Source organism: Semicossyphus pulcher, unplaced genomic scaffold (genome assembly GCF_022749685.1).
Source record: "Semicossyphus pulcher isolate SPU_LCO1_2020_fin unplaced genomic scaffold, fSemPul1.0.p SCAF_12, whole genome shotgun sequence".
In the NCBI taxonomy this organism is placed as follows: Eukaryota; Metazoa; Chordata; class Actinopteri; order Labriformes; family Labridae; genus Semicossyphus; species Semicossyphus pulcher.
In genome coordinates this window covers 30,544,412-30,565,129 of record NW_027211626.1, presented here as the reverse complement: position 1 = coordinate 30,565,129, position 20,718 = coordinate 30,544,412, and the positions used below count along the sequence as shown (strand labels likewise).

Here is a 20,718-nt window from a genome sequence, read left to right as displayed (position 1 = left end):
GCCACATAGGCAAACCTCACTGTACACTACATTATTCTGTTTGATGGCACAAAGAATAAAGATCATCTTTCTAAAAGCTCTTTGTGGACAGAATTGTATCCATTCAGCCGCTCTATAATAAAAAGCCTATACTTTCACTGCGCGCAACATATTGATAAAACTTTATTGACAAAATATTGACAATTACATACTTCTTGGAAGTATATACTTTGTGTTAAAAGTGTAGCAAACTTAACACAAACACAAAAAGTATTTACATTCTGTAAAAGAGGGTTTAACAGAAACATTAATTTTACCATTTCTGTACATGGAATACGCTCAGTGCTTGAAGTTTTTTTTTCTTTCTGTCTCGATTGTTGCATTTAGTCCTTCGTGGCAACTTTCACAAGAGGGTCAAGTCCTGACAGAAGGCTGCGTGGGGTCGCAGCGACACATTGGTAAAGCTTTAGGTTAAAGGAATGTCCTGATACCTTCCCTTTAAGTACTTCATCTGTGGTCTGATTCACTTTAAAGAAAGGTTTTTTAATCGATTTTTTTGTTCTCTTAAAAAAACACTATAACGCAGCACCGCTACTTCATATGTTTTCACAATCACTTTTACACGAGAATCATTAATTAAAGACTGCACACGTTGTAAAAAGGAAATAGCACGACACCTCTCAGTTTGAAAATAGAGTTAAAAACAAAATTGTTTTTTTCTTCTTTGTTTGAGAAAACGTGTCAAATTAAAACAACTACCAGGGAAAAAATATTCCATGCAATTCAAGTTTTACAAAAGCTGTTTGGTATCTTGAGTGGAAACTTTTCTTTCTTTCTTCTTTTTTTATTTTTTATATTTATTTTTTATTTTTTGCAAAAAAAAAAAAAAAAACTTCTGAAGTGCAAACGTTCAATATGAATTGGAGAAAAAATAGGTGGTGGTAGATGGGTAGATTGTAGTGGTGGAGGTTGGTACGTGGAAGGGAACAAGTAGGTGAACTGACACTGTCAGTCACATTTTCCTGGGTCATTTGGATTGACAGACCCGCATGGTGACCGCGGTGCCACCAATCGGGGTTCTCTCACCCTCAGCTGCCGATCTCCGGAGATCTGAAATGTGGCATTGGCTTTTACCCCCTCACTGTCTCTACATGACATCCGTTATCCATGTCCTCCTTCACTCAGACGCTTATATAGTCTTTTTTAATCGTCCGAAGTGACATCAATTTCCTCCGGGCTCGACTGTTTAGTCGCCAGTCTCCACCGGTTTATGTGATGCGATCCCTTCTTCTTCTGCTGAGACTCGGAACCCTCCTCCTCCAACTTCTGTCGCTTGAACTTCGTCCTTCGGTTCTGAAACCACACTTTTACCTGAAGAGGGAAAAAAGAGTAAAGGAGAACGAAAAGGAAAAAAATGGATCAGTGTCACGAGATTAACCGCGATTGGCCAGCGCGTAAAACCAAGCACAATAGGGACACATTGTTTGGATCGCAAGGCAAAATATAAGCCGGCAGCGGTGCAATGGAAATAGAAAGTTAAACTGTGATCTGCAGCAGGTGATCAGAGAGCAAACAACATTTAAAATAAACACTAATCAGTTGTATTCTCGGGAAAGTAAGTTGTTTAAATGGCAGAATCATAAATTACATTTTTTATTCCAGTAGGCTATATAATATTAACTCAACGCACAAGGAATAAAATAACACCGAATTATATGCCAGTGAAGTTAACACAAAGAGAAAGTTATCTTTATAAGTTATATTTAAGAATGCATTGTCTGGAAAACCTCTGCCGCCTCAACTAAAGTAGGTCATCTTTTTTTTTTACTTTGAATATTTTTAAGCCAACACATAAAATAAACACAACAGAATAACACCCTTGTCACATATTTGAGATGCATTTTTACTCACTGTTCTAAATCAACTCGGCCCTGTTAAACAGAACCGTGGGGAATTAACAACATCTAAATGGATAAATTGTCTGTTTCAGCTTTGTCACTCTGCAGCCCCTTTAGCGCTTAAATGGCAACTGAGGTGCATTTAATCACCCTTTAGTGGGTTAATTGAAGTAGGTGATGGTTCATTTTTCCCTTCAGTTCCTCCAAAGGCCCCGCCGTCCAAAGGAGGCACGGCGGACAAAAGACAGCGGCTGATGGGCTCAAACAGCATCTTAAATATGGCAGGGGGAATTCACTGAACCTCCCTCGCTCTTTGTATCATCTATCCCATAAAATGGTTAACTGGTTAATTTGCCCTCCATTTTGAAAAGCAACATTCTCCCTCCAAAACAAAGTAATTCAACCCCTCCAAAATGAGGTTAGACCTATACAATGACCATGGATTTGATCCAACAGAAAGCCTCTGTCTAAGATTGACAACATGCATTTATAGAGTCTGCAGTGTAGAAACAATTCGTTGGGTAATTATTTAAGATAATTGTTTAACTAATATGACTTTTCTTCATTGCCAAACGTTGGCATTCATACATTCATTTTATAGCGGTTCAATTATAAAATGCGTTTTTACGCACGATGCCACGTCAAGGAAAAAAACTACATATATCACATATAGTCCACCACATCAGCCACAATGTGATAAGGGTCTTTTCGTAATCCCAACAAAAAAGATCTATGACAACAAGTAGGCCTGTTCTTCCCAGGGACTACGGGCGGAAAATAACAATTTGCTAAAACCAGGTACAATACATCTTTCCTGTTTTGCATAAGGTTAATGTTTTTTATGCATTGTCACTGCTCAAATAAAGACACATAACATAACATTTCAGCTCGAGCATGAAACAACACGCCGAGAAGTGGAATGTAGAAAAATGAAAAAAAAAATTGAAGTAAAATGAGTGCATAGTCCAGATGAAAGACAGAATGTACATTTATGAGTTATGGAAAATACAATGTTTCCAACCTGAGTTTCTGTGAGGCTAAGGCTGTGTGCGAGCTGTTTCCTTTCTGCTCCCACCACGTAATGGTTTTTCTCAAACGCGTGTTCGAGCCGCAGGAGTTGCGAAGGTGAAAAAGCTGTCCGGATTCTTTTGGGCTTTCTGGCGAGCGCGTTGTGCAAAAGGAAACTCTCCGGACTCGTTTCATTTCCTGGAAACCAAGCAGAAAATGAGGATCCGTCATGACTTTTAATTTTTACAAGCTAACATTTCTTTAACAAACTGTAGGCCTGCGCAAAACTGTTGGATACAGAATAGTCGGCTGAGGGCACAGTGGAAATATTGTAAAACAATAATGTCTGTAGAGAAAGTGGACATCAGTCAAAAATAAAGATGATGTAACAAAAACGTGTGTTTAACTTTATTTTCTTCATGTGATATTTGTAAGACCCCGCATGACGAGAGGAAGGAAACAACACAAAGCTGCAGGTATAATCCCGGGCCTAATTCAATTAGCAGGGGAAAAAACGTATGTTGTAAACAAAATAAAATGTCAAACTGAAGCAACATCAAAACATTAAAAAAAACAAAACAATTAAACTAAATTAATTTCTATATATTCCTATATGCATTATGATGCTTTCTTTAATTGACTGAAATAAACAAATAGCACAAGTAGGCTATAATTACCATAGAATGTGCAACCAAAAGGAACACAAAGCCTAATAAACGAAATTCTAGTCTAAACATCCCGCAGGCCAAGTGAACTTGGTTAATCAAATGAAAATCACACCAAATGGACTCATGTCAGCTGTAGAAAATTAGCAGTAGGCAGGTTAAATAACCATCCAAATTGTTTGGCTTTTCTTTCTTTTTTCATAAAAAACAAAAAAATCTTTGTGGTCAAAATATAAAAGCGCTCTAAGCATCAACTGCAGAGCAGCGAGATAGATCGATAGTTCAGTTTCGTTTTTTACACATTTATATGATATAACCTACAACCTGCAACACCAACAGAGTGAAACATGTCACTTTTTCTTCTGGTCTATTTTTATGCCCGAATAGGCGCCCTAAACACCCAGATATAGAAGCCAAGATAGCCTCTTTTCCTTGTTATTACATTTATTTTTATGTGTGTGTTAAGTGTGTATTTTTTGCCTGAGATGTGAGGATTCAAAGATTTTTCATTTAATCGTGCTCTCCGTGTAGATGTAGAGAATATTTCATAACCACTCAGCAGCCGCTCGGCAAGTTTCGTGCGTAAAATTAAGCCCAACAAATCACTTTGAAAACTTACCTTGAAATCTGTGTCCTAAGTACCTATATCTGTGTAATAACCAGGGGTAGAAAGTTGATGGGTCCCTTTGCTGGCTGGCAAAAAGAGGATGCGGACTGTGCGAGGAGGAAAGTGGGTGAGCGGCCAGAGCGTGCGGCGGGGCCACCGGATGCACCGGGACGGCGGAGTTCGGCGGATGGGAGACCGCCTCGGCAAATACCAAGTCGGGGTTAGAGTAGACGCCCCTGCCGCCGGAGTGAAAGCCGTTGAGAAATGGGTTCATCTGGCCGGAGTTTGCATAGCTGAGAGCCGCTGGCCTGATGGGCTCCTCGGAGCGGGACGCCGGTACAGGATTATCCTTTGCGACCAAAGACTCTATAGTAAAACACCTCTTGGGTGTAGGTTGAAACATGGTCTGATAGTCCAGATTCCCCAGTTTAAGTTAAAGTGATGTAGGCTCTCTCGCTTAAAAAAATACTCCACGCGCAAGAAAGGGGGAAAGTTTCTGCGCAGTATAAGTTGGGAAAAGGCGGCTGTCTCGAGAAAGCCAAAATAAAAAGTGCTCGGCTACTCCCAAACTAATCCATGGATGTGATCGTTTTCCTCGCCGGGTTCGTGCAGGCAGATTTGTTAGTTCATGAGTCTAATTAGCGCTGCAGTCCCATAAACAGCTTCCTCTGAAGGCTGTAATGGCATGGTGATTGGTCGCTGCCGCTGCTGCTCGCCTTAAGGTGGAGAAGGGGAAGACGCTTAAAAAGTGCGTCAATGGGAAGCAGGGGCGCGGAGAGGCGGACTCGAACGCGCAACACGGAACGGATTCGTCCAGAGACGAGCCCCCCGCACGCGCGTACACACACTCACGCGCACATATCTTCAGGACATTTAACACACTCATCTTAACCAGTAGAAAAGCTCAAGGTAGCCCGACAGGTTCAAACTGCTTTTTTTAAGGTTTGGATGTGTGAGCGTGTGGTGTTAGTAGACTAACTAGTGATTTTTCTTTAAATATTCACAACAATGTTGCGCAAACATCAAATCAGCCTTACTGGAGTGTATTTCGATTAAATGCGCGGGTAATATTTAGCACAAGCTTAAATGGCTGTCGTTCGGCCTTCATGATTTCTTAATTTTGTTTGTGGTTTTGTAACTTTGTGTCGAGAAAAATGCCCATGTTTCGCCCATGCCGTTTTTTTTCTATAAGGATAAGTTTGTAATTAAAGACAAGATGTGGCCAATGGGAGACACCGGGGACACAAACAAGGCTTGGCTTGACAGCTTTTTGTCAACTGCCTTAAAACTGTCAGTCTGAAAAATTCAACACCTTCCCACTGATGAGTCGCTATGTCAGTGTTTTTAAGCACAAAATGTTTATGCGTTTGTTGGACTAGCTTTGACTGCAGGCTGTCACCTCTGTGTGGATCAGTGACTGAGAGCATCGGCACAAAGCTGCAGCCATGGCCGCGCACAGAGGGCCTTCATGAACAAGTGATACACACTAACAGCACGCGGAGTTACCGCCATAAGTCGGTTTAGAAATTATGCCTGGATGCAGCCTATTTTCAAATGTGTTATAGTGCATTTTACCTGTGTTATTTGTTTACATGTGTTTTGTTAGATTTAAGGGAAATGTTCGTAAATCTGATAATCCAGTTAGATGTTAGAAAATTGAAATTGCTTATAATACCACAAATAGGCTAGATATTGGCCTGAATGGCACAAATATTGAACTATGTTTATTATTATTATTAGTAGTAGTAGTAGTAGTAGTAGCATGTAGAATTGTTATTATTAGTAGGCTAGTAGTATTAATATCATTCGTATTACTACAATTTTTGGGGGCGTTATTGTACTTGTCGACTAGGCTATATATTTGTCCAAGCCTATGTACATGTCTAGTTGCAGTACACAAAATACAGTTATCAAAGCTGCAAATAATTATTTGGCAGCATAGAAATGGCTGCAACAAGAACACATTGTTATTTTCGATACAGTGAGAATTCACTGGAAGAAAAATGTTATTTAGGCTACTTGACGTCGTTAAGTAAAGTAAGGTATACACTTTTATTTTGTAATATCTCCGAATAAATATCAGTCAGTAACATTGGACACCTTTATAATAATGGCTCTATTAATGTAAATCATGGTAATACATCGGTCCAGGTCAGACAAATTCAATGTTTCTATTATTACGAAACAAGAATTCTTGAAAGGAAAAGTTCTGCATGATTGTCTTTGGAAGACTCTAACAGCGTGTTGGTCGTTTGCGGACAGACTGCATTCTGACAGCGGCATGCATGTTTTTATTTTTAAGTTTTTCACGGAGTAACCCAGCATACCTCGCCTGCTCGCCTTCAGTGAAGCTTGTTTGTCCTCTCCACGGTGCTCTGCCGACCTCTAGTGGATCCATAATGGTAATGTTGAAACGGTACCAAAACTGGGTTCCGTGGGGCATAATGGTATCCGGAGAGCAGAGATCCAGCAAGTCCCAAGCAAAGTTTAGGACTTCAGTGATGTTGCACTCTTTAGAAGTTCTGCCAGCTAGAGTTGGTATGTGCGTGCTGGGATCTAACATTGCTCTTCAGGAAACTTCTCTGTACACAGGGTACCAATATAGCCCTTTATCAAGTTGTATTTTCACAACTCACTTTGTCATGGATACTTGAAAAAGGTCAGATTCTAATAACATGTAATAATATGGACCCTGGTCTTCGTGACTCTTCCCACATTTGAATACGTTTTTTCAGTTGATATAAATTCATAGTTACACAATTTGAGAAAAGTGGGGAAAAATATTGAGCTGACAATGTCTCTGCTTTCCTAACACTGCCTTGTGACTTATGTACACCAACTTAAACTTGACCAGTTATGCAACATTACTAAATGATGATACAGCATTTGAGACAAAACAAATTGGTAGTTGGTGGTGAGCAAACTTCTTTATTAATAAAGGCTTTATCTGTACACAAGCAACCTGGTTTAATACCGTGACTGCAGCAAGATAGAACCATACAATGGATATCAAGCAAGACCAATTGAATACTCTAAGCATGCACATCAAAATGTAGATTCCACTAGTTCTTTACCAGGTTAAGAAGGATCTGAACATTAGATGAAGAGCAGAGATTAACAAATGAAAAATTCCAAGTCATTGATATTACAAGAGTTGTGTATCACTGCCATAATGTAACATCTATGCAAAGGTTATTTATTTAAAAGAGGTATTAGGTGATTAACTGAGTTTGCATTGAAAGTTGGAGTAGATATATTGGTTTTCAGATAAATCAGTTTTGCTTCAACATTTAAGGTAGTAACACTCATCACCGTTGGGGGTAGTCATGTTTACATTGATGATTTGCACGAGGCCTAAGCGCAAGTCCTTGGTTGATGTTTTAGGTGGTGAGGAGCCTCTAGTTTTAAACTGTTGAAAGTCAGAATTAAGATAAAAGAAAAAAATTAATCTGGGAAACTACCATCTACAAATATTTAATTCAAAATGAAAAATGTAAGAGTCAGAAGCTTGTAGCCATTAATTCACCACTGTGGATTACCAGCTGATAGGATACTGATTTATGTTTTTCAAAGCCATCAATCATTAACCAGGCAAATTTGGATGCACAGGCTGTTGCTCAGCGACGGACAGTGGTCCAGCCATCATCATCGGTCTCGTTCTTGGTGCGACGAGGGTTTTCTTTGTCAGAACGCCAACCCTTTTCTGCATCAGCATCACGGTCACGCTCCCTTTCCCTCTCTCTGGGACGGTCCCTGTCCCGCTCCTCCCGTTTATCATCGCCTCCACGACGCCAAGAACCTCCTGAATAAAAAAAAAAAAAGATGCTCATTAGGACAAGTTCAAAAACTAACATGTTAATTTTACAAGTTAAACTCTAACTAGAACTAGAGCAAACGTTCGTTTATGTGTCAAACCTGGTGGGTATCTTTTTGAGACACTGGCTTTGGGAGTATTCAAAGGCATAAACCTCCACCAGTGTAATACAAAAACCTGATCCATTGTAGCCAATTACTGTTTGACAAGAAAAGTTCACTTCTACTTAAATATGGTCTATTTTGTAACTTTAACTAACTAATGTCAGGATAATTGTCTCAGAATGGAAGTGACTGATGAGAGCTACGTTTCGATCATATTGACATTGATGTGAAGGAATATCAGACAACTCTGCTGTTCAGAGTCTAAAGTTATTATTAGTTATAGTTATTAAAGCTTCAAACAACTGCAATTTAAAAAAAATATATATTTTAGTACTTTCAACCATTTTCAATTATGTTTCATCTTGAAGGAAAACCGTGAAGCATTCTACACTGTATCCTAGAAGTGTATGTAATGCCATGGCAAAATCATGCTCTGCTTACCATCATCTTGCTCTCTTTGTGGGCCTCTGTGTTCACGGTCATCATGGCGTTCTCTTTCCCGGCGGTCACCACGGCGATCATCACGGTCAGTTTCCTCCCTGCGAGAGTCTCTCCATCCACTTCCTTCCTCTGTGCCACCTCTCCTCCAGTTACTCTCCTCTCTGTGCAAACATAGTTACACTAATAACATCTATTTTTTTCATCTCACTGAAAGGGTAACTATGATATCCTTGGCATTTATTATCACTGAAAAATATTTCAAAGCTCTTTGCTTAGGTCTATCAGGCCCACCTTTGTGGACGACGGTCTCTGAAGCGGTCGCTGGATCTCTCCTCTCCCTCACCATCATCTCCATCATCATTGGCTTCACCACGTGGTGGACCCCAGCTCTCCTCTCTTGCCTTCTCCCGCTCACGCCAACCACCTTCAAAAGAGGAATCCTTACCACTCTGGTAGACATTGCATGTAAGCGCAGAGCTTATTACAAGCTGAATGGCTGAAGGCTTACCAGGTCTGCCCAGAGGCTTCCAGGGTTTTGGGTCATCACCACCACGATGTGGCCCATCATCCATGCCTCTCCTTCCACCTCGGTCATCATCTCCGCCTCTTCTGGGGCCCCAGTCATCATCAGCCCCACGCCTGGGACCCCTTAAGTCATCCAGGCCTCTACGGGGACCTCTGTCCTCATCAAAGCCACGTCTGGGACCACGGTCATCATCAAACCCACGCCTGGGACCACGGTCATCATCAAAGCCACGCCTGGGAGCGCGGTCATCATCAAAGCCACGCCTTGGAGCGCGGTCATCATCAAAGCCACGCCTTGGGCCGCGGTCATCATCAAAGCCTCTGCGTGGACCACGGTCATCATCCGTCCCTCTGCGTGGAGGACGGTCATCATCACCACCACGGCGCGGGCCTCGTTCATCATCAAGGCCGCGCCGGGGTCCTCTGTCATCTCCACCCCTGCGGGGAACGTCTACTCTCTTGGAGGGGATCTCTCTCTCCTCTCTGTCATCATCACGGCCTTCCTGCCTCCAATCCCTTCACAGATTAAACGGGTATCATTATAGTCATCCCCACTGAACAATGAGGGGTTAATTTAAAAATGTAGGATTAAAATGTTGCCAACACATACTTTTCAGGCACAGAACGACGCCACTCGGAATCACCTCCCTCTGTACGCCTCCTCCATCCTCCTTCCTCTTTCTCCTTCTCCGTCTCTTTCTCACTCCAATCCTGTATAAGCAAAACAGATTGCCCAAGGCACAATGTAACATTACATTAGGATCATTAGAAGTCTGTAGTGCCATTTAAGTGCAGTCCATTTAGCATTTTTAGAAGAAATTTGTCTCTAGATGACAACGCACCATAACACAATATCACTTGTAACAATTAATATCCAAAAGTAAGTCAATTTCTGTGCCCTTGGTCCTTGAATTTATATGGCAATATGTACACACATTACATCACACCTTCGTATTAGGGATGACAAATCAAAAGAACCACAATACTTTGCGACAGATTACTGTAATAAACTGCCGTCACTGATAGCTAGGCGCTATTAACTTGCATCCTTTCCACACAACTTCTGAACTTTTGCTGCTTTATGGGCATTTGACATTCCAGTGACAATAAATGTTTCACAGTGCAGGAAATGAAATAGCATGTGTTTATTAGGCACCATGATATTACAACTAATCTGGTTAGGGTTATGATGATAAAATCTTGTATGAAATAACTACTATTCCCACCTCGGCAGGTTGGCATTTAACTTCAACATACAGCGAGCCTTAATACCTGTAGGCCCTGAACAAAAAGGCATATTTGTACCTTGGGTTTCTCTTCTGGGGGGCCCCTTCTCTCCTCCTCACGACGGCGTTCTCGCTCCTCTATCTCTTGCTGACGAGCACGTTGCTTCCGTTCCTGCTCCTCCAGCTTGCGCAGACGCTCCTGGTACTCCCTCTCCTCCTCCTCTCGCTGCTCTTGTTCAAGGCGTTCCCGCTCCTCACGCTCTGAAACAAAAGCAGGAAAATAAGATTCATACAACATAAACTCAAACAGAATCTAGAGTTACTGCATTTTGCTCTGTAAAAAGGGGCCTCGGAGTGGTTTCATGGGTTAAAGTGGATAATTTTTTCCAGATCAAATTCTTAATCACCAAAAGTCACAAAAAATTAAGTGCTGGGCGACAACTCAGTTCCTCCCTGTTGTACTAGTGCCCCTCAAAGCAACAATTTTTTACCAGTATTGACATGTCTTACATAATTTGCATCATTTTCTTCCTGACCCTGACTTTCCTTCAGCTTTGCTCACAGGTTTCTGCGTACCTTTCTTGAGCTGCTCCTCATGGATACGCTGTGCCTCTTCCTCTTTCTGGCGATAGTAAGCATTACGCCTGTCCTCCTTGCGCTGCTTCTTCCTTTCTTCCATACGCTTCTTCCTCTCTTCCACCAAGCGCTCCTGGAAAGCTTTCAGTTTTTCCTTCAAAGACAAGATAATGTATTTAAAACCTTCACTCTTACAGTTGTGTCTCATTTTTTTCTGCCACAAAACAGAACTGGTTCCATGAGGCATCATAACCATGGGACCAGCGGAAGGGCACTATTGTGCGTTTAAAGTTACTATGAGGAATCTCATTTTGTGTAGATTTTGGTGGCCCATGAACAAAGCAGTGTGTCTTATCACTTTACTGATCCCGTCCTGTTCATGTATAATCAGGATTATCTAACAGAAAATGTCCTGCTGGAAAATGTAAACAGCTTCCGGTCTGCATGCTGTAAATTGCTTTGTCAGATACTAACCCAGTGGCAGCGGAGCTGGGCATTAAAGAGTACAATACAGAAATAGTCAATCTTCTCGCTGATGGTCTTGTTTGCTTTTGTAGCCCATATGAAGTCATCAGTATTAAATTTAGTCTGTTTTCATACAAATTGACAAAAACTTACAATATGTTTAAACAACCACAGGGTTGCATCTGTGAGCAAGTACATGGTTGTTGTAGTCCAACAGTACAATAAAGTTCTCTGCAGAATTTAGACTAAAAAGAGGAATTGCAGCAACACGACTAACTGACCACTGATGCCATTGAAAGGACTATGCTAATGCTCTGCTGCCCTCTAGTGTCCCTCTCCTTACATACACTTTGGCAGTCTAGTTGCCTTGCGACAACCCAGTTGATGAAAAACAAGACTAGGTCAAAACCTAGTATGTGGCTGATCGCATCAGGTCAATGTGTGCTTTTGTGGGCAATGTGTTACAAGGACAGTCCTCATGAGGCCGATGACAACGTGTTTGAATGCTGGTGTGCGCTGCGGACGTAGGTGAACGCAGCAGAGGAGCAGCCCTGCCAACTCCCCAAACAAAGTATCCTGAGCCGTATAGACAGAATCGCGTCAGTGGAGGTCCAATTTGCTCCATGATCCATTGCGATGTTGCAAATCTCTCTCTCTAGTACCGTCAGTCAGTCAGTCACTTACTCAGTAACTCAGTCAGTCAGTCACAAACAGACCCACTTGTAGGGGAGAGGAGAGACTTCTGTATCAGCCCTTAAGTTTTAAGGACTAAATAGTCTTACCTCATAAATAAAGCTACGGGCAGCAGTTATTTTGGACAAGAAATTTTCTTTGTCCTCCATCATCCTGGACATGCGCTTCTTGTGCTCCAGAGCCTTCTCCCGTTCAACTTTCATGTTACTGATCTACAACAAAAAGAAAAAATACTTTTAACATTGTAAATTCTCACCAGAGGTGTGTTTGATTTCCTTAACCTATGTGTTTTCCCATGTGTGTGAGTTTTCTTAACACACCCTCTCCTCTTCTTGAAGCTCCCATAGTTCCATGTCCTTGATGCGCTGCTCTTCATAAGCCTTCTTGATAAGAGGAATCTCCTCGAGACGTTTTGCCCTCTCAAAGTAGTCGATCTGGAGAGAAATTGAATTAATGTCACATCTAGGGTCACATATTTCAAACCATTACAATTACTAGGTTACCTTCTTCTCCTGGTTCTTTAGACGCTCCTGGAGTTCTTTCTTCTCCTTCTCCAGCTGCTCCACCTGTTTGGCCATGATGAAGTCAGGATCGAGCTCCTCAAGGTCCTGTAAAAAAACACATTTGTTAGTCTCACCATTGAATTTTAAATCACAATGACCTATTTCTGCAACAAGTCTTCAATATAATGAATCAATTTCATAAATTTGGCTACATTTTACCTCAATATCAATATCCTTGAAGGCCTTGGCTCCAAGTTCAGTCTTCTTGATCTGCTCCAGCCGTTCACGGACTGTCTTCTTCTTGATCTGCTCATGCTCCTGCATGATGCGTTCCTTCTCCCTCTCTTTGGCCTCCTGGCGCAGACGCTCCTCCTCAGCCTTGCGAACCTTCTGCATCTCAGCCTCCCGCTGCTCCAGCTCCTCCTTCTCACGCTGAATGTTCAGACTCTCCAGGCGTTCTTTGCGCTCTTCAATGGTCTGTCTACGAGCCAGGATCCGTTGGTGATCTTTGCGGGCATTTTTCAAATAGGCAGCAATGGCTTGCTGGTTATGCTCCTCACGCTCTTGCTGAAAAGAGTAACAACACCAAATTGCAGTTTAGAATAGAGAAACAAACACTATTTTCCAAAAGAGACTAAGCATAACTGTTTGGCAGTAACGGCACGACAAATAGCGGTGTTAGTAGTTTAACTACATTTCTCCATAACCTGGTCGTAGTGTTGGTTTTGTCTGAATCAAATAACTTTTTAGTAGCTTCGCTATTTTATTTAACAAGTAGTGCTATTTTATTTAACAAAGCTCTCTGCTGCAGTCCAAAGTATAACTGTTAAGGATCAGTAGACGACATCACCGCATACGTGGACGTTTATGTGTAGTGAACAGCGGTACTTCCATATGCCGACGACATCGCTGTCTAATCCTTCAGCAGATGCCTGCGACGTCTCTGCTGCCGGGGACAGCTCGCTAGTTTACTTCACAGCGGAACATTCACTCAGATGATTTCCAGTGAATAAGCCAACACAACAATCACCTCCCAAGTTAACAATCAGTAGTCTGCAAGCACCAGTTAGGAACGTGTCAAGAGCTATCACGCACACTTTTGGAAACCTCAAGCACACAGCCAGTCTTTGCTCAGGGTTGATTGGTTCTTGGAAGTTGGTGTACTTATCTCTGGGCAAAATCATTTATTTATTTTACATTTCTGCACCACACTGATGTCAAAGGACGTTAACTGGCAGCTTAGCTCACTACATTTCATAAGTAGCTTGCCCAACACTGCTAATCAACAATGAGAGAGTAGCCATGAGAAATACATGTATAGGTCTGTTGTATTATGTGCGGGAATGTAAAAAGCTAATATTGGATACTGATCTGGTAATATCCATAATAAGATTCTGCGTTTCAAATGGAATCTGTAAGCAAGGTATAACATTTTTGGTGTCAGAAGCTTTCTGGTTTCCGTTTGTCATCCAGTAGTATTGTCCACTGGCGTTCCTGCAGGCTTTAGTTACAAGCAGGGGAAAAACATTGTGTGGAGGGCAAAGAGGAAGAATAATGGACAATAAAACAATCCCGAAAATTGGCCTTGGCTCCCAGAGGCACTATGGCTGGGCAACGATAGTCGGTGGGTTCCGAGATTGCTGATTTGGCGGATGTGGTCTGTGTGTGCCTTTACACAAGAGTAAGAGTTAGTCGGGGAACTCACCAGGATTGAAGCAGGCTTGATGACCTGGATGGCCTTTGCCAAAGAAGCAGACATGGCAGTCAGCTGGTTCCTTATCTGCTCTGAGGGCATGTTCTGCAGGAAGGGACCAACAGGGGCGTCTTCTTTTGTCGAGTAATTCAGATCGGAGCCAAAGCTTAGAGTTCTAGAGCTGTGGTCTATACGGACCTACAGGGGAACAGCAAATAATAGGCAAGTTGTACGAATGTAGTAGGGCTGCAACTAACAAATATTTTGATAATCGATTAACCTGACGATTATTTCTACGATGAATCAATTATTAATTGGATAAAAAGAAAAAAAGCTCAATTTTAGTATTAGCATTGTATTCTAAACACAAAAAAATATATATCTTGTTTTCTTGTACAATGCAATGTTAATATATCAATTATGTAACTCAATTGATATGTTTTTGATTTACTTAATTTCAAATGAATGAAATAATTTCAAATGAAAAAATGAAAGTACAGAAAAGGCCACTACAATATTCAAAAACTCCATAAGGCCATGTTATACTCCAGAGTCTCTCAATTTCAGCTAATTAGTGATAGATTTGTTACTGTTCTGACGGACAAACACACGATTACAAGTTAATTTAAACACAATGTGATGGGCAGAAATGCGTTCCGTCTGTTTTCTCTCCATTTTGTGATGTTTAATGAAGCCGGGCATTAGCTTTAGTGAGACTTGGTGTAAAATTAGCTTTACCAGTTGCGTTAGCTTAGTAACAGCTTTACTACTACAGTATACTGTCCTCAGCTGTTTTATCGGCGGCCCGGCTATGGGCCCATCACAAAATAGACAGAGTTTCAGTCCTTTACGTTTGTTTTTAAATGAATGTTAGAAACCGTAATCCTGCGTTTGTCCGTGTAAACAGACACTAACGTACCGGAGGCGGACACATCATCAGCACTGTACAACAAACGGATACTCATTGAACAATGATTCATGTTTATCCCAAGGAAGACTGGAGATGTTTTAACTTCCTGTAATTCATCCATGACCTACACAAGCTGCGGCACTGGCTGGCTGCCCCCAGTTACCTTTTCACAGCGCATGCCGTGCATCATAACATAGACCCAGCTAATCAATGATGAAATTCATTGCCAACTATTTTAATCAACGATTTTAATTGATTTAATCGGTTAGTTGTTTCAGCCCTATTCAGATGTATGACATTCTTAGATATTAAAATGTATTCTCACATGACAAGACACACAGTATTGTTTGTCTATCCAAGATGTATAATCTCTTCTGATCTTGATTTACCTGCAGATCACAGTGGCGGGCAGCATCCACAATGGAGCGCTCTAGCTGGAAGGCATCCACGAATGGAACCAGGGAGGCCAAACGGGTGAACTCAATGCTTTGATAGATCTGGGCAACCTGAAATTAAGGACCAAGAATAATGAAAGTAATTTCTACTATTACAGTGAAGATGTAATTTAGGAAAGCATTTCAGGGGACTGAAAGACAATTACCTGTTGCAGAAGCCTCAGGATCGTATTACTCTGCAGGTGTGGGACATATTGCTGCAGATCAGCCTCCTTCTCAGCCTGGTCTCTTACCCAGTTCAAAACCTAGGAGAAGAGGAACTTTGTTACCTGCCACAATAACTTCAATTAACTGAATAATTATCATGTACTGCACTTACAAAGCACTCTAGGCTTTAGACCACTCAAAGCGCTTTTACAGTACATGTCACATTCACCCTTCCACCGACACATGGCAGAGGCTGCTGCTCGGTGCCATTCTCCAATCAGATTTAACCGTTCACTCACAGTCTCACACCGATGGCTATGCCTCCAGGAACAATTTAGGGTTCAGAGTCTTGCCTAAACAATTTAACAAGTAAACTGCAGCAGCTAGCGATCGAACTGCTAACCTTTTGATTGAAAAACGACCGACCTATTATTGAGCCAAAGCCGCCCTGTCAGATGGTGGCGGTCCCTTGCAATCAAGCTGGTGGAAGACAGAATATTTACCTTGGTCACTCTTCCACTGAGCTTTAAAGGATGAAAGTCTACTTCGAGCCAGTTGTAGAGTTCTTTCACGTCCGGTACAACATACTGCAGCAGGTTAAATCTCACCTAAAATACAAACAATAAAGTAAGAATGCATAAAACATCAAAGCAAATACATAACTGTTTTACAGGATCAGGTGAATTTTTTCATAAAAGCACACAATCAGGAGCTTTTTTGTACTTATGCAAGTTGTGTACCATGTCATTGATGAGACTCTGCCGGGTTGGAGGAGATTGCAGGCCCAGGAGGGTGGCCAGCCTGCGATGTTTTTCTACAATGATGCCATCCATGTCCAGCAGCCGAGCAATGTCAGTGCGCTCTGGGGTAATGGGAATAGACAGCGTGGCCAGGAGGACTCTGGTGGACATCCTGTAAATAGATAGTAACAGTTATTAACCTTGTGCTTCATACTGATTTAATCTTTAATCTACTGAACTACAGATGAACACTTTACCTCTGCATCTCCTCTTGAGTCAGATTCTTACGCATCTCCCTTGAGAGGTGATAGAGCCTGTGTAGGGTGCAGGCGTGGAAGAGAGCATTTCCAGATTTCCAGAATACAGTAGACACCTTGTTGTAGTAGTTGGCCATGAGCTGGGGTTTAGGAGGTTTCTTGGAAAGAGCAAACAGGCCATGGATGTCCTCAACAGCCTTGAATGCTTCCTGAAAAACAAAAAGAATACATCATCAGTAACAACGCCACTTTTTATTCGACCATGCGTCACAAAATTAAACAAGACAGCACTTAAGGACTAAACAGGTGTTACATTTTGCGTAAAGTCAGACACAACAAACTGTGCATTACTGTTGAAAAGTTTTTTGGTATTTCAATTTAATTTTCATTTTTTGTGTAAAAAACCAAAACATGCATGCATTCTGCTGTGGTCCTTTCAGAGAAAGAGTGTAAGGTGGACAGACCTGCCAAAGCTCCATGCTTATGGCGCTGTCCAGCTGCACCAGACGTGTCTCCAAGTGCATAGACTGGCTTTCAGGGTTGTTCAGGTTAATGGCGGTGCTTTGGTTGTGGTGGCGCTGGATCTGACCCAGATGCATTCGCAAATTGTCACACAGCTTGCGAAATTCTGCTTTACGGGTGTACTGAAGGCAGAACTTGAATGCTGGAAAAAAGATGATAAGACTTTGTTCAAGTACCATGAAATTTGGTGTATAAGATGCATTTTTAATTATATATTTTTTTTTCCTCTCATGATGGGCTGCGTCCTATATACAAGCGCACAATAAATAATGACAAAAGTGATTAATTACGTATTGATGTTTACAGATAAACGTATGTGAGGTTCTAGTCACCGTCCATGCTGTTAACATGTAGATTTTTTTTTTGCTCACTACTTCAATATACAAACACTTGTTTACATGTAGTGGGGGGCTGGATAATCACGTTTGCATACGTCACCAAGCTGGCTATGAACTCTGGGTAACTACCAAAGGAAAGTCTGCAGAAACCTCAACTGGCTCCCCATTCAACAAAGAATCCAAAATCCTTCTCAGTACTGACAAGGCCCTCCACAACCTAGCCCCCTCCAACGTCACTGACCTCCTTCACCAATACACTCCCACCTCTAACCTCAGATCAGCCGATGCCAACCTCCTCACCCCTCTCACCCGATCCAAGCACCAGACCTGGGGACACAGAGCCTTCTCTATTGCTGCCCCCTCCCTCTGGAACTCTCTCCCCCACACACCTCAGACACTCTCCCTCACTCCCCTCTTTCAAAACTGGACTCATAAATAAAATGTAATATTATTATTATGATCATGATTATATGTGGACTCACAGAAAGACAGCAAAATGATGTTGAAAAGTCTGCATCAGCGCTCTCAGGCATAGTCAACAGTGGGGCAGCACTAAGCACTCACACAGCTACCAAGAACGCGCCTCAAGAGAGTTCTTGAGTGTGGAGATTGGGACCTAGCCAATCAACGTTACAGTAGGGTGAGCTCAACTACCACACCAGTAACTAGCAGGATTGCAAACTCAGCATGGCGAAAACCGATGGTAGGCTATAATTTGGGTGTTATGTGTTTCAGACGAAAATAAATTCAAATAGTGTTGAAATAACTTGTATACACATTTTTATTTATAAAAAGGTAGAGAAAAATGTTTTCGCCCTCTGGAATACCCCCCCCCACCCCCCCAAACAGGCTGCATCTTACTTTCCAGTGCGACTTATATTCCTTTTCAATTTTAAATGTTTATTTTATAATGGAGCATGTTGAGGCAGATTTTGAGATTCTAAAAACAGTGCCTTGGTATTTCCATATTCTGTTCATATGTTATTTTCTAAAAGATATACCTACAGTAAAAGAAAAAAATGATTACATTCTTTGTTCAAAAAACATGAACAAGATTACATAAGTTGAGATAAATATATATTTATTGAAAAGAAAATAAACTTAAGATACATTACCTTGCTGGGCAATGTCATGGTACAGGCGCTCCACCTTGGAGTTATTTCGAAGCAGGTCCAGACACTGGCGGTAGGACTCCCACAGGAACTTCACCCAGGGGGTGAGCAGCAGGCGGTCAGTACGATCCTGAGTGTCCTCTCCACTCACAGCACTCAGGAGCACACTAAAGTCACAACAGGGTTGATAAACAATCAATCTTAAATTTATCAAGCACCTACTAACTACATTCTACCCTCAGCTGTTACCCGTCAGCACGCTGTGTAACAAGATCATCTGTCCACATTAAAATATAAGCTTATATAATGTTAAATACAATCCATCAAATACATGAATACACTTCACCTCTCAGGAGTCTGGATGTTGTCCAGATCCTCAATGTCCAGGACCATCTGCTGGGACTCTTCCTTGGCAGTCTCGGTCTTCTCCTCCGCCAGCTTAAGGTAAGCCCTAACCACATCCTCCAGAGATTTGATATTCACCTAAAAGACAAATATTACAGGTTAACCCCAAAATACCCTAGTGTAAACATTTATCTGATGTGAGACGACATCAGATCGCTTCTCACACACCTGCTGGCAAATATTCTTGTACTGGTAGAGACCCTCCTTGGCCAGGTGGCTCTTGCGAAGATCCACGCAGAGCTCCAGGTACTTGAGCATGATGGGCTCGTGGATCTTCTGCCATGTTCGATGTTTCTTGCTCTTGATGACATCGTATAAAACGTCCAAGGCTGGCTGCTTCTTGCCAACCTCAAGAAACTCTAAATAAAGACAGAAAAATATGGAAACGTAAGCACCATCTGAAATCATGTGATACGTTATATGTTCTACATTACCTTAGCATCTCGCAACCCACACCACAGTAAACCAACGTTAGCTTAATTGTTTGGCCCATGGTGGTTCGTGAACGTCACAGACATTAACTTAACGCTACAAGATTAGAAACCACAGCACAACAATTACACAGTTATGGATGGATTTTACTAACGTTACTGGGCTGTCACTACTGTAAACGTTTATGTAACTTAAAGCTTACTAGGCACAATAGTCACCAACACAAAAATGGCCAGGCCGGTTAGCTGAATATCAACGTAGCCGTGAGACAGCGATATCGCTTCTCCGCCATTCAAGCTAGTATTAGCTAGCAGTTGGCCTGGCTAACTGCAACGCTGCAAGGTTTCCGAAGGCTAAAGTCAGCTAACGTTAGCTAGATAGCATGCGCGTCTGACATTTATGAGACATAATGCTGTATTTCGAACTCACCGTTCGCTCGTTTCAGAGCATTCTCTGGTCTTTGAAAGTACGCCGGCATGGTTGCGGCGTTCTTACGAAGCTTAAGATTGGCTGACTTGGGTGAATTTTTGAAGAATTTCACCAGTCCATCCACGCCACGCACTCACCCTCTGCTACGGTGCTGGCTGAGAAAGGAAGAACCTCGTGAGCGGCCTAGCTAGGGTTGCCAGCAGGTACGTCAGGCGCTATCCCCCTATCCCAGTGTAAACCCCATTAGTAGACAACCATGAGTAATATGTCCTAATTTAGATATTTGTGGGGATATATTTGATCAGTATTATAAGGTTTAATTTCCATATTTATAAACTTGCACATCACCCTTCTTTCTGGGTGTTTCAGTTCGTATTTGTGTGAACTTTTAAAGGATTAAAGCTCCCTAAGTTATCATTTACACAGGCCCAAGCATGTCATTTTCAAATATTTAATAGTGATACAATTATTTTTGCACATCTAATATCCCTGTTTTCAAGTTTTGTGTACAACAACATCCACTGACTACTTGACTGTTCCTTAGTGACACATACCTAACCTGCAACCTCCCTACCATACCTATATCAGTAACTCACTACATGTGACGATGGGCTTAAATCTAATAGTATCAAATTAATGAAGTGAGTTGAATCTAAGATATTGATACCTAGTCTGAAAAGATTCACATTGCAGGATGTAGTTTCGATATATCAAAACCTACAAACGGGGTTTTCAACAAACCTGGCAGCTCTGGGTGTATAAGGTTCCCGTATG

General features: G+C 41.7%; 2 protein-coding genes across 2 annotated transcripts; both read right to left on the bottom strand.

Annotated features, from left to right (window-relative positions):
• Positions 1-217: 217 nt before the first annotated feature.
• On the bottom strand, positions 218-4,805 carry emx2 (empty spiracles homeobox 2). The gene is made up of 3 exons (XM_069658803.1): positions 4,170-4,805; positions 2,899-3,083; positions 218-1,350 (listed from the first exon to the last, which is right to left on the bottom strand). The coding sequence occupies exons 1-3, from the start codon at positions 4,558-4,560 to the stop codon at positions 1,183-1,185; spliced, it is 744 nt and encodes a 247-aa protein (XP_069514904.1). The 5' UTR covers positions 4,561-4,805; the 3' UTR covers positions 218-1,182.
• Positions 4,806-7,062: 2,257 nt separating this feature from the next.
• On the bottom strand, positions 7,063-20,091 carry eif3s10 (eukaryotic translation initiation factor 3, subunit 10 (theta)). Its single transcript, XM_069658439.1, has 22 exons — positions 19,945-20,091; positions 19,252-19,442; positions 19,025-19,161; positions 18,682-18,845; positions 17,171-17,370; positions 16,707-16,915; positions 16,450-16,621; positions 16,213-16,317; positions 15,709-15,807; positions 15,497-15,613; positions 14,210-14,395; positions 12,724-13,071; positions 12,505-12,609; positions 12,322-12,435; positions 12,091-12,213; positions 10,844-10,997; positions 10,347-10,528; positions 9,652-9,752; positions 9,025-9,557; positions 8,808-8,940; positions 8,517-8,677; positions 7,063-7,959 (listed from the first exon to the last, which is right to left on the bottom strand). The coding sequence occupies exons 1-22, from the start codon at positions 19,991-19,993 to the stop codon at positions 7,775-7,777; spliced, it is 3,768 nt and encodes a 1,255-aa protein (XP_069514540.1). The 5' UTR covers positions 19,994-20,091; the 3' UTR covers positions 7,063-7,774.
• Positions 20,092-20,718: the final 627 nt, after the last annotated feature.

Excerpts from the sequence above, each read along its gene's own strand:
- emx2 (XM_069658803.1), bottom strand. The coding sequence starts at position 4,560 with ATGTTTCAACCTACACCCAAGAGGTGTTTTACTATAGAGTCTTTGGTC. Across the intron at positions 3,084-4,169 it reads CTTAGGACACAGATTTCAAG|GAAATGAAACGAGTCCGGAG; the intron begins GTAAGTTTTCAA and ends CTTGGTTTCCAG. Across the intron at positions 1,351-2,898 it reads TTAGCCTCACAGAAACTCAG|GTAAAAGTGTGGTTTCAGAA; the intron begins GTTGGAAACATT and ends TTCCCTCTTCAG.
- eif3s10 (XM_069658439.1), bottom strand. The coding sequence starts at position 19,993 with ATGCCGGCGTACTTTCAAAGACCAGAGAATGCTCTGAAACGAGCGAAC. Across the intron at positions 19,443-19,944 it reads TGCTCTGAAACGAGCGAACG|AGTTTCTTGAGGTTGGCAAG; the intron begins GTGAGTTCGAAA and ends GTCTTTATTTAG. Across the intron at positions 12,436-12,504 it reads TAAAGAACCAGGAGAAGAAG|ATCGACTACTTTGAGAGGGC; the intron begins GTAACCTAGTAA and ends ATTTCTCTCCAG.